The 16,259-nt window shown below is 42.2% G+C and overlaps 2 protein-coding genes across 2 annotated transcripts; one reads left to right on the forward strand and one right to left on the reverse strand.

The window, feature by feature from the left end:
* The first annotated feature begins 1,362 nt into the window (after positions 1–1,362).
* ccdc153 (coiled-coil domain containing 153) lies at positions 1,363–6,981 on the forward strand. Its single transcript, XM_022245650.2, has 6 exons — positions 1,363–1,582; positions 2,345–2,416; positions 3,761–3,880; positions 4,400–4,492; positions 4,713–4,843; positions 5,851–6,981. The coding sequence occupies exons 1-6, from the start codon at positions 1,519–1,521 to the stop codon at positions 5,977–5,979; spliced, it is 609 nt and encodes a 202-aa protein (XP_022101342.2). The 5' UTR covers positions 1,363–1,518; the 3' UTR covers positions 5,980–6,981.
* On the reverse strand, positions 6,973–16,226 carry etfb (electron transfer flavoprotein subunit beta). The gene is made up of 7 exons (XM_022245649.2): positions 16,069–16,226; positions 14,957–15,115; positions 14,188–14,346; positions 13,097–13,204; positions 11,495–11,608; positions 10,363–10,546; positions 6,973–9,510 (listed from the first exon to the last, which is right to left on the reverse strand). Exons 1-6 carry the CDS (start codon positions 16,120–16,122, stop codon positions 10,376–10,378), a joined length of 765 nt encoding a protein of 254 aa, XP_022101341.1. The 5' UTR covers positions 16,123–16,226; the 3' UTR covers positions 6,973–9,510; positions 10,363–10,375.
* Positions 16,227–16,259: the final 33 nt, after the last annotated feature.

Below are 16,259 nucleotides of genomic sequence, written 5' to 3' on the forward strand. Positions count from 1 at the left end.
GTTTGCCTCCTGTCCATCGGTCCACCCGGACTCTAGGTAAGGGTTTCCATTCATGACACCTTCGCGAATTCTCCCACCCCCCCAAAAAAAATAAAAATAAAAAAGAAAGAAGAGGAAAAGAAAAGGCAGAAAGAACTTGAAGAAAGAACGCCAATAATTTAAGGATACTTGGCCTTCTGAAGAACAATATTTGTACCTGCCGGTGGATGGACGCCCGTGTTCACACCTCCCGGCCCGCTCGAGAAGTTTACCCTATCCCGCTCAAAGTTCAAAGAACACAGATCACTGTTGACTCAGTTTTTCCATCGGTCAATTAATGAATATGCCACGTAAAGAGGGTAAGAAAAAAATTCTTTGAAATTACCCCTTTTTGTGTCCCATTTGTAATAGTTTTCAATTTGTGCTTTAATTTTTTTCCATTTAATATTGCAGCTATATGTCAGCATTTAATTCTGTTTAATTATGTTGCCTGGCCACACTCTGATACTCTTACGTCTTACTTGACAAATACTCCGATTAGTTTTCAAAAGCAATATTCTCATCTGGAATCTCCGAGTAAGTTCCCGACGCGATCATTGCATGATCATAGAGAAAGGAAACTTCGACAGCCTTGTACCCTTTGTAATACATGTATCAAAATATGAATGTTCATCTCGTACATGGGATCTTGTGAAAACCAACCCCAATAATCACACTTGTTTGTGATCAGGTTGAGCAAACAACAACAGCACAATTACTGCAATCACTTAGGTTTGCACATCTAGCTGTTGGGTCAAAGTGCAAACGATATGCGTCTGTCTCTGTGATATCCACTGTAGTACGGTACTAGTACCACTAAACTGGAACCGGGACGTGGCCGACTCCGTACGGCTCCGTTCTGCCATAGTATAGGCCGCTTGATCTGATTTCTAAATCACATCAGATGCCGTACGGTCCCACCGTCAGCCTCATGCCTGTTTGGCCGGGCACTCGGCATCAATCGACACAGGGAGTAATGGCAAAAATACTAATAACTACATGTATTCAATTAAAACAGCAATATTAAAATGCCCTTAATTGTTTGCCCCTTTGTGTAATACCTTCCACTGCCACAAAAGCTGGGAAAAGAACCCGAAAATGTCAGTCCCTTATAAGTAAAATTTTCGAGTCCATACCCCTTTAACTTAGAAACCAAAGGTGTGAAAAAAAAGGAAAAAGTGTTTACATTGAGGGCGCTCTTTTGATAAGTCAGTCACAGGCTAGTTCACAACCATGTATGATAAAGGCTAGTCTAAAGTAGTGGCTAACACTGGAAATACTGCTGGCGCTAATGGTAGACACTTCCAATAGACGTGCGTTTTATTTGCAGTCGCAGCCAGTTGTCTCCATCCTGTGGACACTGATTGAACTGCGCACGCGTAGTGATTCTTTAACCTGTTGCCATAGGCGTTCACGACGCAGGTGGCTTCTTAGCTCCCCGTGACTCTCTCAATTTCAAGTGATGATGCGATTTTCAGTGAATCCCTCCCCTGATTGAAAATGCCACCGAAAAAGAAAGGAAAGGGTAAAGGCAAGGGCAAGAAAGGGAAGAAGAAGAAAAATGGTGAGTGTCATGGTTCTTGTTCGGCACAATTCCATTTTCTGCGCAATGAAGGTCTGAATCCGGGCTGACGTTTTTTACCATTAAAGAACTACATGTATGGAAAGTGGGCATGGCCAGCATTAGTGGGACTCGTTTTAGCGAGGAGCTCCATACTGTTCTATTCGAGTATCAAGAGGATCGGTACCACCCTTGACTTTGGGACATAATTTATACCAGTGACCGATGACATGACATTTGTAAACAATACGACTTTGGCACATTCTGGGCACATCATAGCCCCACTAGTGTGGCACGGACTCTCACTCCCGATCCATCCTTAGCCACACATCCGAATGCGCAATTTCGTGTCGGCGTATTGAACATTTCGGCGCACCCACTTATCATCGTGGGCGCGCTTTCTTTTGCACACGAACATGATTCGTGACCTTTCTGCTTTCTAAAAACCATTTATGGAATGATTTCACTCACATTATTGAAGTATTTTCCAGTCTTTTTGCCTTTATCCATTCAATCTAATGGGCTCGCTCTCTCAGTCGCCATCTTTAAAATAAGATCGTTGAACATTACATCACTTGACCCCTCATCGTCTCGACGTCTGTTCTAGTTGGGACGGGTCCAACTATAGTTGGGACTGATGCTATAGTTGGGGGGTTACATATTTAACTGAGGAATAACTTGTTCCTGTTTGCCATGTTCACTGTATTTTTTTTTCAATTCATTGCACGTTGTTCTTCACACGGTTACATTAACCTTCCTGAACAGATGCCGAACTTACAATTGAAGACAAGTACAAGAAGACACTGAATGAAATCGAGGCTCTCAAGGACCACCTGTGTAAGCTTTGATACCTGGTGTTCATCACTTGTAATATCAGGCACGCCTTCATCAGTGCTGTAGTTGGGCCGGCCTGAGCATAGTGGGCAAATTTCCTCAGAAATTTCTCGACCTTCTCCAAGTTTATGTGGCTCTCATCTGACAGAATCCATTCAAATTACATGCATGCCAACCTGGAATTTCATCTATTTTGGCAAGCAGGGGTTGCCAATGAGGTTTGGACAGGCTATATGGCACAAACTGCCACTCTGGGCTATTTGGGCTGGCCCAACTTAAACACTATACAAGTTGGGAGTGACAGTTGAGACAGATCCTGGGGCATAACATTCTCAATGTAAGAGTACACTTGGGTGTGAAGTAACTGTCAAAAACTCAAATGTGACCCACCATCCCAAAACCAGGCTGAAGTAGGTAACTTCATAACTCTGAAATAGTGGAACTTCCGCTCTTCAGATTTTCACGGGAATTTTACAGCTATCCCTTCCCTTAAGAAGCTTTCTGCAGACAGAATTTTGATTTAACATGGATCACTTTAAATTGTGAAAAACAAGCTGAAGGAGAGGAAGTTTCCCACGTCACAAATACCGACTTCAGCCTGGTTTGGGGATGGTGGGTCACAAATTGGCCAGAAGTCCATGGCGTCCAATTTCTGCAAAGTGCTGCATTGTCACATATTCACGGTTGTGTTTGTTCGTGGTCATAAAATTTTCTGACATTTAACCCCAAATCCTTCAAAATCAACCTCATGAAGGATTTTGAAGGAAAATTTAAGAGAGGTGTGGAGATTGGGAAAGATTTTAGTTTCACATTCTTCTGTAAAAGCTCAGTTGAAAAATCTGAGGAAGGAACCATGCATCTTTGTTTTGACTGACGGAGTGCATGGCACAACCCACTTGCACTAAAGAAAAAAAATCTTTTTGGCTAAAAATCACATGCTACATTTGGATGTCCTTCAAACTGTAACACATATTATACCCCCAAACCAGGTAATTTGTTACTCAAAAGTTCACCGAGACTTACTCACATAAACTCTCTTGAGCTGAGTTGCTGTACCATCTGTTGTGTTTGCTGCGATCAGATAGTTGGTTAGTTTCCCATCTAGACTGAGGGTCTACTGAGTAAAAATCAATAGCCACATTAATTGCTCTTTCATGAGGCTTTTGCTCGGACCCCTTGAAACTCAATGATACCCTGTCAAGCGGTAAACTTAAGAGAATTTCAAGAAGTCTTGGTTGAAGTCTTTTCAAGGGAGTCGTGCTAGTAGGGCATATCACACTTGATTCCCATGGGATTTAAGACCGTATATTAGGACCAGGCCTTGTGATCATTCCATTGTTCTTTCAGCACTTAGAAAGCAGTTGGCCCGACGCGCAGAGTCTCACAGCGAGGAATGGAAGCTACGGATGAAGATGGCCCAGGAAGACCTGGAGCAGCAGAAGGTCGATCAGAAGGATGTCGCATCAGGTTAGAGTGGACATTAGAAAGAAAAGCGCTCTTCAAAGATCGACGAGCAGTGAAGCATTTGGTCAGCTGCATCTCATGCAGCCTGCTGCATGTCCACCTGTCCTGAGGACTGGCAAACGTAACTTTGGACAGGCAGTTTTTGCTTGCGGTACTGGAGAAAGAATCTTTGTATTTCCTCTCCAAATGATTGGTCATTATGTGCCCAGAAGGCACCGAGGGGTGTCATTTTGGCAAATTTCATTGGGAGTGGACAGGTGGGTTGTAACCTTTGCCGGGAAAGGGCAAGCAGATGTTGCAATCCCAGTAGACAATTAAGTGCTTTCTGACAATGTACACGCGAAATTGAGTAACACTTGAGAGACCCTAGTCGGTCTGGTTTTTTTAAATACCAGTTTGTTTGGTATGTTGATGGCGGAAGCTTGGAGTTGTGATAAATTTTCTACAAGCATGTCCCCCAACACCTGTGAGACATGAATTTCACCATGAAGCCACAACTCTATTATTTTTTCTTATCAACAGACATGACGAGACAGTACAAGACCATGCAGACTGAGATGGGCGTCCGAGTTCGCCACTTGGAGGCTGACCTGGCAAAGACTAAAGCCCAGCTAGGTATGCCCAAGGGTGGATCCAAATTCTTGGGGGGGGGCAAAATCAGCCTTATCTCATTATTTTGTAAAACAGAATAGTTTGGCTCCTTTTGGGATGCAGCCTCTGCTCTCCCAGGTGGGCAGGCTCCCAGACAAGACACTGCTTTGCAGAGTCACCCAGTGAAGTTAGCCTCGGAGGTCATTGCCGTGCGTCACAGTTTCCAATCTCTGTTTGCCGTCAGCCAAAACCGAACAAGAGCTGAAGGCCACCAAGGAGGAGAAGGAAGAAATGACGAAGCAGAAAGACGAGACCATAGCGGAACTTGAGGAGAAAATTCGGAACATGGAATTCTCCTATGAGAATATGCTCCATGTAAGTGGCCAGGAATTTGCTTGTACAATCAACCCTTCCCAAGGGGGAATGGGGTGGGGGCAATGGAGCCCCTCAATTTATTTCCTATAAATAATACAGGAAAGGCAATTTTTTTATTCATTAGTTTCCCTTACTTCCAAAACATATAAAAGCCCCCAAACGTAGCCTCACCCCTCAGAAAGATAATTACATTTTACATCAAAAAAATTCTCAAACAGTGTGCCACCCTAAAAGAAGTTAGCCCCCCCAAAAAAAAAAACACTTGGCTTTGGATGTGCCCTTGGTATCTCCCTTTCCCATGCAGATATGAAGGATCATAATTTATTTTGATGAAAATTATTTAGTCTCTCCCGGTTTCATACCACAAATTTGCCAAGTTTGTGGGGGGGGTTCTTGATTCTGTATGCGTTAAACTCATACCACCTTGCCTGCTGTCTTTTCTGGAAGTCTTGTTTGAAATTTTGAATCCAAGATTTTTGCAAATTTGTAACACTGACCCTCCCATTTCCCCAATTTGGAAAGTTCTCATACCCGTATTCTGATCATACAAGCTAGTCCATCATTGTTAGTCCTTTCACAAGTCCAGTCTCATATGCTTTTTTACAATACCAGGGGCAAGCTACACATGGCTGAGCGAAAGCTGACGTAGTAATAATGCCTCTGCCACAGCTCATTGAAATTGCGTGACTTCCAGAACTTCAGTTGTATAGTTGTCCGAATGTTTTGGGCGTTTTCTCTTGGCAGAGACCTAGCCCTAGACAACAGATTAGGATGCAACCTCAGCTGTTGTGACTAGATGGCTTAATCATGGTGGACTTGTAGGGAATTTTGGTAGAATTGACCCCAATACTATCAGAAAATCATGGCGTCAAACTGTTCCATCAGTCCCCCCATAAGAACGCTACCTGTCTATATTAAAGGGATCCCTTGCCTTTTGATTACACGTACCAAAATCCAGAATTAGATTGACACTCAAGAGCTGCTTCCATCTATATCATCCCCTCCAGGAAGCCTTGGACAACCTGGTGATGAAGCTAGATGTGGCCAAGAAACGGTGGGAGGCAGAGGCAACCCACATCCACACCGTCGAGAAAGAGAAGCTACTAGCATTCGGCCTCAACCCCTTGGATATATAGACACTAATGTTGGCAATATCAACGCTGATAATGGAAATCAAGGTTGGGGACTTGTTGACAACTGTTGAAGGGGTCCATGCAGTGCAAAGTGTTTAACATAACCCAGAAGAATGCATCTTTGTGTTTCAGTTAACTTTGTTTTCAGTGTTGGTTTTGCTATTTTGTAAGGTATTTTGGTTTTTATGCTAATGCAAATGAGAGAAACTGTGATGTCATCCTTGGTAAAAAAAAACCCTCAAGTTTTGCACGATAAAGTGCTGGAGTTTTTAACATTTTGCTGACCTAAATTTTTTTTTCAAATTCCTTTGTATAAGTACATTGCAATTTAGCCAATGAGCAACCCTTGCTCAGAAATGCTTCCAAGAATGTACAAGCTGAGCAGTATGTGTCTTCCCTGATTGACATCACAGCAACAGCGCCCTCAGTCATCTAGAAAAGCTCAGACAATAGTTGTGTATGTTGAAAAACAGATGCAGATTTCAATACTTCCAAGCCCCAAAGGATGTCAATTAATATTCACACATTTGGAAATATTATCAAGATGCACATAGGTGTCATAGAAAAATTCATCACAATGGATTGCAAAACACCCATTAACTTGATACTTGGGGTCACCTCCATTTGAACTTTCTCTTTGTAGATGTGGGGGGTGCTTTTATTTTTGTAAATGCTGAATTTACCATTGCAATCGTTAGTGCATGCTTATCAATGTACTTACTTTTTCGGAGATAATTTTTTTCCTTTTCAGTGGCTAGTTTTGATATTTGTACAAAGACTATAGAATGCTGGATGGAACTGAACAAAACTGCTGATTTTGGATGCAAACTACGAACAATCAATCATGAACACATTTATATTTTTTCCAAGTGAAGTTACTGTTTAAGAACAAATGTACATAACATGTATTTTGGGGAAAGTGGTGGAAATCTATTTAATGTAATTAAAGACTGCCAAACTTTAGGGTGTAAGGAACAAAATAAATTTCCAAAGATGTGGATTGAATCACGTGAGGTGTTTTATTGCATTGTGCCGCAGGAGGTGCCCTTAACAGGTGTGTACAGGTGTCCAGTAAGATCACAATGGTTTGCACTCGCATGTGTGTCAGGCTGACGCAACACTGACACACCATAGTGAGTAGACATAGCCACAGACATAATCTGTTGAGGCTGTGGCTATGTGTGTTTTACAAAGACACTGCAGCTAACATCCACAGACAATTCAGTTAATGCAGCCACACTGACAAAACGATCTTGTCAGAAAAAGGCTTCCAGAGCTACGGCTATGTCTACTGCCAAGGTGTACAAATGTATATGTATTTCCATGGAGCCTAGACCTAGCTGTACAGAACAGATTCAGATGAAGCCTTACTTATGCACAGAGGTGTTTATAGAGAGGATTCTGACACGAGTGTCTCAACTGTTGGAACCAAAATAGGGATTATGCATCAGTGCACATGGACAACTAGCATACAATAGCTGCATGCTGTACTGGACACATAAGGAACAGCCATTTTGGTTGCAAAGTGAGAAGTTGGCACTACTCTACAGACAAATCCGACGAGACACCATTTACACTCAGGCAGCTCACGCAGCTGTCTCAACCTGATCACGTGCGCGCACCTAGGCAACTGACTGCTGCCTATTGGTCAAGGAGGAATTTCATGTGCTTGCACTGCCTGCGTGCCAGGATCGCCCCGTAAAATGGCTTCTAATTTGTTTTGCAAGTGAAACACTGACCTCTGTTGACATTACAACAATCCAAAATCATGCAGTCCTGTACATATGTACATTACATGTGACATTTCCAGTTGAATTGGTGAGGAAGTCAGTATCTTTTGAAGACACAAAGTTACAGTACGTGTATATCAAACGTGGCCAAAATGACGACATCATTACAGGTAGGTTTGTTGTAGGCTTTCTCTTTGAACATCAAAAGGAAAATGACTGAAACATACTGCAAGGGCAAACTGTATTTACATCCAATAACTATGCCCGATCCCCGTTCAAAATGAACCATGAACAAACATATTCCATTGGCAATATTATTAACTACTATGAGAACAACTGGGCATGGCTTCATACTCATTGTGGAAAGACCGATCGTGGTTTGGTGCTCAAAACTTGTTTTCTTTCTTTCCAAAACCACATCTGGAACTTGACAGTTTTAGAAAAGACTACATGTACATCTTTTTATTTGGCTAATTAGTTGACAGGATTTGGCACCTGACATCTCTAGAGAAATCCGCCTCTCTCCCCCTAAAACCTTGTCTGAAACATTGTTGGTAACTTGAGGGGGAGGTTTTCCTTAATCTCTCGGACAAATATTTTAATTTATTTATAACTTGTATCATTTGTACGAGGTTTTACTTTTGCATTTGAACAAAGAAATTTTTCACAATAAAAATCGAGAAATGAAGCAGCAAAGATGGCACACCCTTGACGAGACGGAGCAGCTAATGATCGGAATACTGAATCCTTTAAAAAGATATATTCTATAATGTACATGAGTGGTGAAGCAGTTTTTCTCCTCTCCAACATATCGCTGTGTTTCAAGTGCGGCATTCTAAGCAATTGACATGTTCCATTTCATGAAGAAAAGCTCCTTGCCCTCTGACCTTTCTTTGGACCCTGTTGATGTAGTCGAGTCTTAACTAAATCCCACCAAGTCCATTACAAGTCATCTGGTCTAAATTCAAGTCCAACAGTCATCTAGTCAAAAGCCAAGTCGAAAATGGGCTTTGAGAAAAGCCTGTCTCACCCTGTTACTGTGACTGGTCCCCAACTAGCGTGACTTGGACTTTCTACAGACTGGAGTTTCATACCATAGACAGAAAAAGCTCCTTGAACTTTGACCTTTCCTTGGAACCTGTTGATGAGTCTGGACCAGAGTTTAATGCCCATAGACAGAAAATGTTCAACCAGTGACTACTCCATGGGATTTGAATACAACCACTAATGCAAATATCCTACGTTCACCCCTTAACAGTTCAACAGGCCCGAGGATCCAAGAGAAATCGCCAACCACTGAATTAATTTCTGTCACACACTCATTTAATTAAACGTAATGCCCAAATCAGCAAGACATTAGGTCAGGGTTTGATTGTGACATGTCACAGAACCAGAATGTTCCAAATGTAGACTATGACAGTTCCTAAGGTTCCCCAAATATGTAAACACCATAGTTGAACACCACTCAGGTCTGAGAACACTAACACAACATCCTGCTCTGATTTTAGGACCCTACTTGTATTTTCTGTTTTCCAATGCCGATAATTCAAGGTCCATGTTATAACAAGGTACGTGTAATTTCTCCAGTCCCAACGACCTTGCTATGAATGCGTTCCCCTGTATTCTCCTATTCCAAGTTCTCAAGGAGCGTTGACTTTTGTGTAGTCAATGAAAAGAGGATTGGGCCTCTCGCTCGAAGTGCGTGGTTTAGAATGCCAGACTGGAATTTCTCTGTTGCTTTAAGAATCTATAGTGTTGAATACGTGCTCCTATCGTCTTGAGGATGTCCGCAAACTCTGCCATTCTGCAAATAACACAACAAATTGATATGCATGACATCCAAGTTAGATCTGGAGATATCTTGAAATCTGGAGTACATGTTATGAAGTTTCCTTTTATTTACTCTGTTTTTGTGGAGTAACGGCAATGTTAGCAATTACTGTATACATGTACTCTGAATCAGTGGCGTAGCTAGGATTTTACTGGTGGGGAAAACACAGGGGCACCAGCATCTTATGGGGGGCACCAGCTTTTAGTAGTGTTTTTTTTTTTGTTAACCTTGTTCAATATCCATTTCTCAGTTTTTTCGGGGGGGGGGCACCAGGAATTTGTGGGGGGGGGGCACATACCCCCAGGCCCCCCTGTGGCTATGCCACTGCTCTGAATGAAAGGTAGTTAGCACTGAGTATAAGCTTTTGGCTTCGGTTTGAAGAGCTAAATACTTCAGTTTTCAGATCACAGCAAATGCTTGCAACCAAGAGAGAATGCTTGACTTTATTCTGACAGCTCATCGATTGAAACAAACTGCATGTATTTCTTAATTAAATGGGGCATGTGGCTTAGTAATTAAGGTGCATGACTCCCTATCAGACAGTCCGGGGGTTCAAATCCAGCCACTGTTTTACACGTTGTGACCATGGACAAGACAATTCACTCCTCGTTATGTGAGTCTTCTGATGAATATCTGGGCTAGTTTTTTTGTAGTCTTTTGTACCGAGTCTAGTCTTTATACAGAATGCAAAAAATATAGCAAAACCTGAATTATGAAGACACTTTAAACTACAACATGTTTCGGTCAAGAGACTCGAAATGTGGAAAGTTCTTGAGAAATGATAAGCCCTCTCCCTAAGGGATATTTTGAGGCAAATCTTTTCACCTGTGTGAGAGGTTTATATAACGCCAGAGTCCTTCAATTTGGTGACCAGATCCTCGACTGACTCCACTTTCTGGCCGGCTTCTCTCACTGGGGGGTCGTTGACACTGATGACTTCGATCCTCGGCGCGAGCTCCACTCCCAGGTCTGAGGCTGCCTTTTTGGCAATGGGCTTCTTCTTGGCTTTCTGGCCAGTGAAGAGGAAAAGAGACGTTAAATCATTCTCCGATTTACCAATGGTGATTTCGAATTCTTCTCATCACCGCACACAGGTACACTGCTCTAATGACCAAACAGGGAACAAGTACACGCTTGGCTGGTCTTGTAAATGTTTGGCTCAGGAGAACGGACGATAACGTGGGGGACATAAGGATCAGGTGTATGGTCACTGATATCTCCCAAGCTGATAGTGAGGAACATTCTTTTGAGACCGGCTAAGTACATATTTATTTCCATTCATAAACACCTTTAGTGTCACAATGTCACAATGACTTAAACAAGTGATAAATTTCCCAAAATTTTGTTCAACCATTCTAACCTGACTTTCTCAAATACCCCCTTTAGCCATGTAATGATACATGTGTGTATGTGCCTCTCTTGAGTAGTTGGCGCTAATCTCCTCACGCGGAGATTGGCGCCTGCATGGCACGTACTGCATGAAGAGGTAAAGTACCATTGATGTACCAATGCAGTGTGCGTTGTTAACTCTCAAAATGCTGACTCACTGGTAGTTGTACGCAAATACAAGGAGGGAAAAGGGGCTAGATGTCACAGGACTCGAACTTTCCATGCGATGCTGGATAAGTGTTTAGGAGCAGCACGCCCATGCTTTTCAACCGTTTAAGACCAGCCAAGTGCATTCAAGAACAGAGGAGCTGTTTCAGGACATTGGTATCACTGCTGCACAGAAGGTCTGAGGTGTGGAAGGTTTTGTCCTCATTGGAGTTCCTTCTACTGTTTAATAGTAAATTTTTTGCTGACTTTTAAATGCCATCACAATAGAATGCAGCATTACAAAGAGTCATATTCGCTCTCGCCTTAAAATGCCCCCTTTGCAATATTTTGCCTTGCCAGAGTTGCGAAACTTGGCAAGACAAACTAGGACTTGATGACAAACACAGCCCCCTCTACTTGCCATGATATTTGGAAGCGTTGCATATCTGGGCTCGTTGAGTCTCAAGTCAGCTGTTACCACTGCAGGCATCTTGATTTTTATTGTCTCGAGACCACCGTCTATCTCGCGAACAATCTTCGAGAAAAAAAAATTACACATGTAACATCGTCAGATTGCAGATGGATTACAAAGCACGCCTACTTAGACTCGAGTTGCTTCCACTGTCTTATAGACGAAAAATCCAGGACCTTTTTTTGTTTTTAAATGTAAGGCTGGTCATTATGACACAACTTTTGATTCTTTTGTCCAGTTTAATTTCAATCAGGGCCATCCTAACACAAGACTATCTTCTGATTCATTTAATCTATCCATTCCCCGTTGTAATTCTGAGTCTCACAAAGCCTTTTATTTTCAGCGTATTGTTAACACTTGGAACCAACTTCCTTCTGCAGCCAGATCTGATTCTTCATTTTCATCTTTCAAGACCCAAATTTTGGAATATTATAAAACAAAGTTCAGCTCTAGCTTCAAATCCGATAATATATACACTTGGGTGTCTAACTGTTGCTGTGCTGGCTGTAGATATTAATAAATTCCCACTTGTCTTATTTCCCTTGCGGGGGGGGGGGTCGTCATGCTTTTTAGTATATTCTTTTTTTTATACCCCTCATCCGTTTGTTGTGTTGGGTCGTATGCTTTATGTGTACGTTTTTAATGTATTTCAAATTTTTGTTTTACAATAGCCAGTGGAAAAGTGTAAGAAAATAAAATTAAAAAAAAAGACTCTTCCCTTCTCCAGCATCAACCAGAACACACTGTCATGTTTTACAATGACCAAGGAGGGGACATTGTGTTTCCTATTGTAACTATGGAAGCGCAGCATTCTGGAGGCTGAGTAGAAACGACAGCTCTGCAGGAGCAGCACAATTTTCCTCCTTCCCAGCTAGCTGGCCCTTTGCCATTACCCAGAGCAGTACATGTATGTCGAGAGAGTAGCAACAGCTACAAATTTTGGAAACAACATGGCTGTTCATTATGTGTACAGCAAAGCGTGACATACCAATGCCCCGTCCGTGTGCACTGGCAAATACACCTGCCAACTTGTTTCCAAAAATGGTGACACTCATGTCGCAACTCTCTATACATGGCTCTGCCATTACCTGCCCGCAGCGCAACCGGTCATTCTGTGCAAGGATCAGCCTAATCAGCCATCTCTGCACATACATGCGGGTCATTCCATGAGGTTGGGGCACAATTCGTGATGGCGTCCTGATACATTGGTAACTGTTACCACCTGTCATGACCAGTAGAGTAGGTCATTTACCCTGTAAAAATAACACACACCTCTGTATTCAGCCTTGCGGGATATATAACAATGTCAATGTGGAATCCAGTTGCAGGGAAATAGCTGTTCATTTTTACAGAACCCACGTAACAACGGGCACCGTCACAAATTGTGCCCCAACCTCATGGAATGACCCAAGTACAAGTAAGAGTGAAGTCTAGCCCATCTTCTCATGCAAAGGATGAACATCATCCAAAATACGGCACTCTCTCAGAGAGTAAGGGGCTAGAGTCTTTACACATTTGTTGTTTCTGTGCCTCGTGTTCAAATCAGTGCACCTTTAGATGCCCGTCTTCCAGGTTGAGCTCTGAACAGAAGGTGCCCTGTGGCCAGTCCAGGTGGGCTGCCGTCATCTGACCAGTTTGGTTACAGTCGTCGTCGATGGCCTGTCGACAGACAAGACAGCAGTCTTTGCATGAAAACACGGCTCACAGGAGACCCAAAAAATCTGGCAGGTTGACTGTTGGCAGACTAACAGGAAGATAGTGTGAAACTACACCGATGAACTTGACATGTGCTCGCATTTGATCAAGTCATGACATCCTACTGGTTGAAGTCGGGAATAGGTATTTAACTGGCCGATACAGTCATGTCCTCTAATTCTAGTTACTAGATTAGCTACGATGAAACCTGTACTGATCAGCCATATGTGAATACATACATATTTTTACGTACGTATGTTATAAATGTTTGCAGACTTCCACAAAAGAGAGCGTCCCCCTCCCCAAAAACGAATGTTACCTTTAAAAGAATCTCATATGGAATTTAATAGTAGAAATAAATTCTGACCAAATCAAAGGAAGAAAAATGAATAAGATGCCTGGAAACAAAGGTTTACACACACAGGGATAAACTTGGGCCGGAAGGTGGGGTGGGGAAACACTAGGGTTTCTTGGGGAAAGTCTCAAGGTAGGAGACAAGACCAGAAGTCGGTCAATCAGGTAGAGGCAGGTAAACATATACTGTATGCACACTTACGAGGGGGAAATGATGGTCACGCAAGGGGTTACTTCCAAACCAATTAACATATTCATCAGAAAAAGATAATGATGACATTGTGCATGCATGTGACAATTCATCTGATCTTGATAAATGACAGACTAGAAGTTGATGGTACCAAAGCACTCTTTTGTGTGATCTCTATAATGGGTTTAATAATGTTTGTGTGAGGCTGGTATACATGTACGGGTCCTTTTCCCATATAAACAGTGCCTTCCATTATGTACATGTATGTGCTGAAAAAGTTTGCAGAAAAGACATCTTTGGCTGGCAAGAACTTTAAAACAAATTTCATGCATGCTTCATTTAACTAAAAACAAACAAAACAAGAAATGAATGAAAGATATGCCCTGCCGCTCTTCCAGTTCACCTGTTTGCCGAGGATGACAAGATCTACGCCTTCTTCCTGAGCCAACTTGGAGAAAATCTTAGAGACGTGGTACGGTTGGACCTTCTCAAAGTCAGCCTCCGGAATATCTACGTGGATGCCCCGGTCAACACCCATGGCCAGCGCCGTGCGCAGGGTCTCCTGCAGGAGCGGTAGGAAATACTTGAGCATGACCCACTTGTGCACAATATCAGTTTGGGCCAAAACGCTCAACTCAAGACAACACGCACCACGGCTACAGACTCTTGAACGGTGTTAATGTTGTACAATATTTCTTGCTTAAACCTCGCATTTTCCAATCCTACAAGAATCTGACAGTGAGCAATATTTGCTTCTACAACAGGTCGCGTGCCGTGGTCAAAGGACCCGGTCTGGATAAGACTTTTGTGATCCGCATGTAAAGAATACATCAAATTTGTCATTTTCTTCCCATAATTTTTTACACTGAAGGTTCCATTCTGTGCCAACCTTACATACCTAATGTTGGCCCATCCACAAAATGCAAGTCGTGCAAACCTTGTGTGAACAAAGCCGGGTCCACTGTCCACACCAAGTTAAGCCCCTTTCTGGGAAACAGTTTTAGCATGTTCATTCAGTCAAGGGAATCCTCAACAAAAATCGCCAAGAGTCTTCACTGTGCAAGAAAAATAAGTATTTTCACCACGTTTTGGCCACTGCACCAAAACCCAAAGGAGTGTCCGCACTAGGTAGGACACGCAAACAAACATAAAGCAGCTGATGCCATTAGTACCTGACACTTTGCAGGGCCACAGCTGACGGCAACAATCTCCTTGACGATCTTCTTCTCTTTGAGTCTCACCGCCTCCTCTACCGCAATCTCATCAAAGGGGTTCATGCTGTGTTTCACCCCATCGGTGACCACGCCCATCTTGTCCGGCCGCACCCGAACCTAGAGATTCATCATCAAACATGAATCGCATATGTTAAGTTTCAGAGCACATACACAATGAGACGTGATGGACACTTCTCAACGGCTAAAAAACAGCATTGAAAAAAAACACCTTTTGATTTGGTAAAGACTGTTTCACTAAGTTGTCAGCGTCACTTCTGAATGGAAGAGTGAATAGGACATGTACGTTCGTATAACTATTTCATACCTATGGACTACTATTTCGTAAGTTCAAAATACAGTGTACTTAAAAGAGAACCTCTAAGGAAAACAAGTTTTCTCTTGTTTTATCTGTTCAAATAAATATATGAATAGCGTCCAAATCGAATGCAGTGTCATTTGTCTTCAGACCTTACAAGCTTAACCACTTCGTGCCGGTGGCAGTTATCAATGTTGATGATGCTAGGGTGGGATAAATATCATTTTTGTCTGTTTCAAAATCCTTTATAAATTCCTATTATCCCCCATATAACTAATTAAATCATAATAATGACAATTTTTTTACTTTTCAAGTTTTTACTGGGGTAGACCTAATTTTGTTTTGGGGGGGAATAATTTATTTAGGCCTAAATTCTTGTTTTTAATTTTCAAGTTTTTCTGGGGTAGTACTAAATATGTTTTTTCTTTTGATTTTCTTTCCATATATTGTTATTCAAGTTAATAATTAATTTTTATTTCATTTAATAATCATTCACAGTACACTCTACATACATCATGTATTACATGTAGGCCTACATCATGTACATATAGGCTAGGGGCCTACAGCTAAACTTTAGTTTGCTCAGGTCAAATGCCCACACCACAGACACATCGGTGATCTGATGATTGAGTTAGTGACACTCGGGGGGTTAATTTCTGCTGTGAAAATTGCCCTCAGGATCAACCAATTTCACCCTAACTACATACCATATTACCATACATAAGTAAATTTTTCAAAGAGCAAATTTCTTTACCTTGACGGCATAATCGATGACTCTTTTAACTCCTACAAGTACACGGAGCGACATTTTCGGTGTCCAACCGGCTTGAACTCGAACACGAAAGGGAACAAAGGTCAAAGTGCCACGCGACCCACCGGCCGCGAGATCAGTGACGTGACAAGTGAATAGTGGCAACGACGACTGTTTCATATGCCATATCTTCC

This window comes from Acanthaster planci, linkage group LG10 (genome assembly GCF_054643075.1).
Source record: "Acanthaster planci isolate LZ-2023a linkage group LG10, COTS_SCS, whole genome shotgun sequence".
In the NCBI taxonomy this organism is placed as follows: Eukaryota; Metazoa; Echinodermata; class Asteroidea; order Valvatida; family Acanthasteridae; genus Acanthaster; species Acanthaster planci.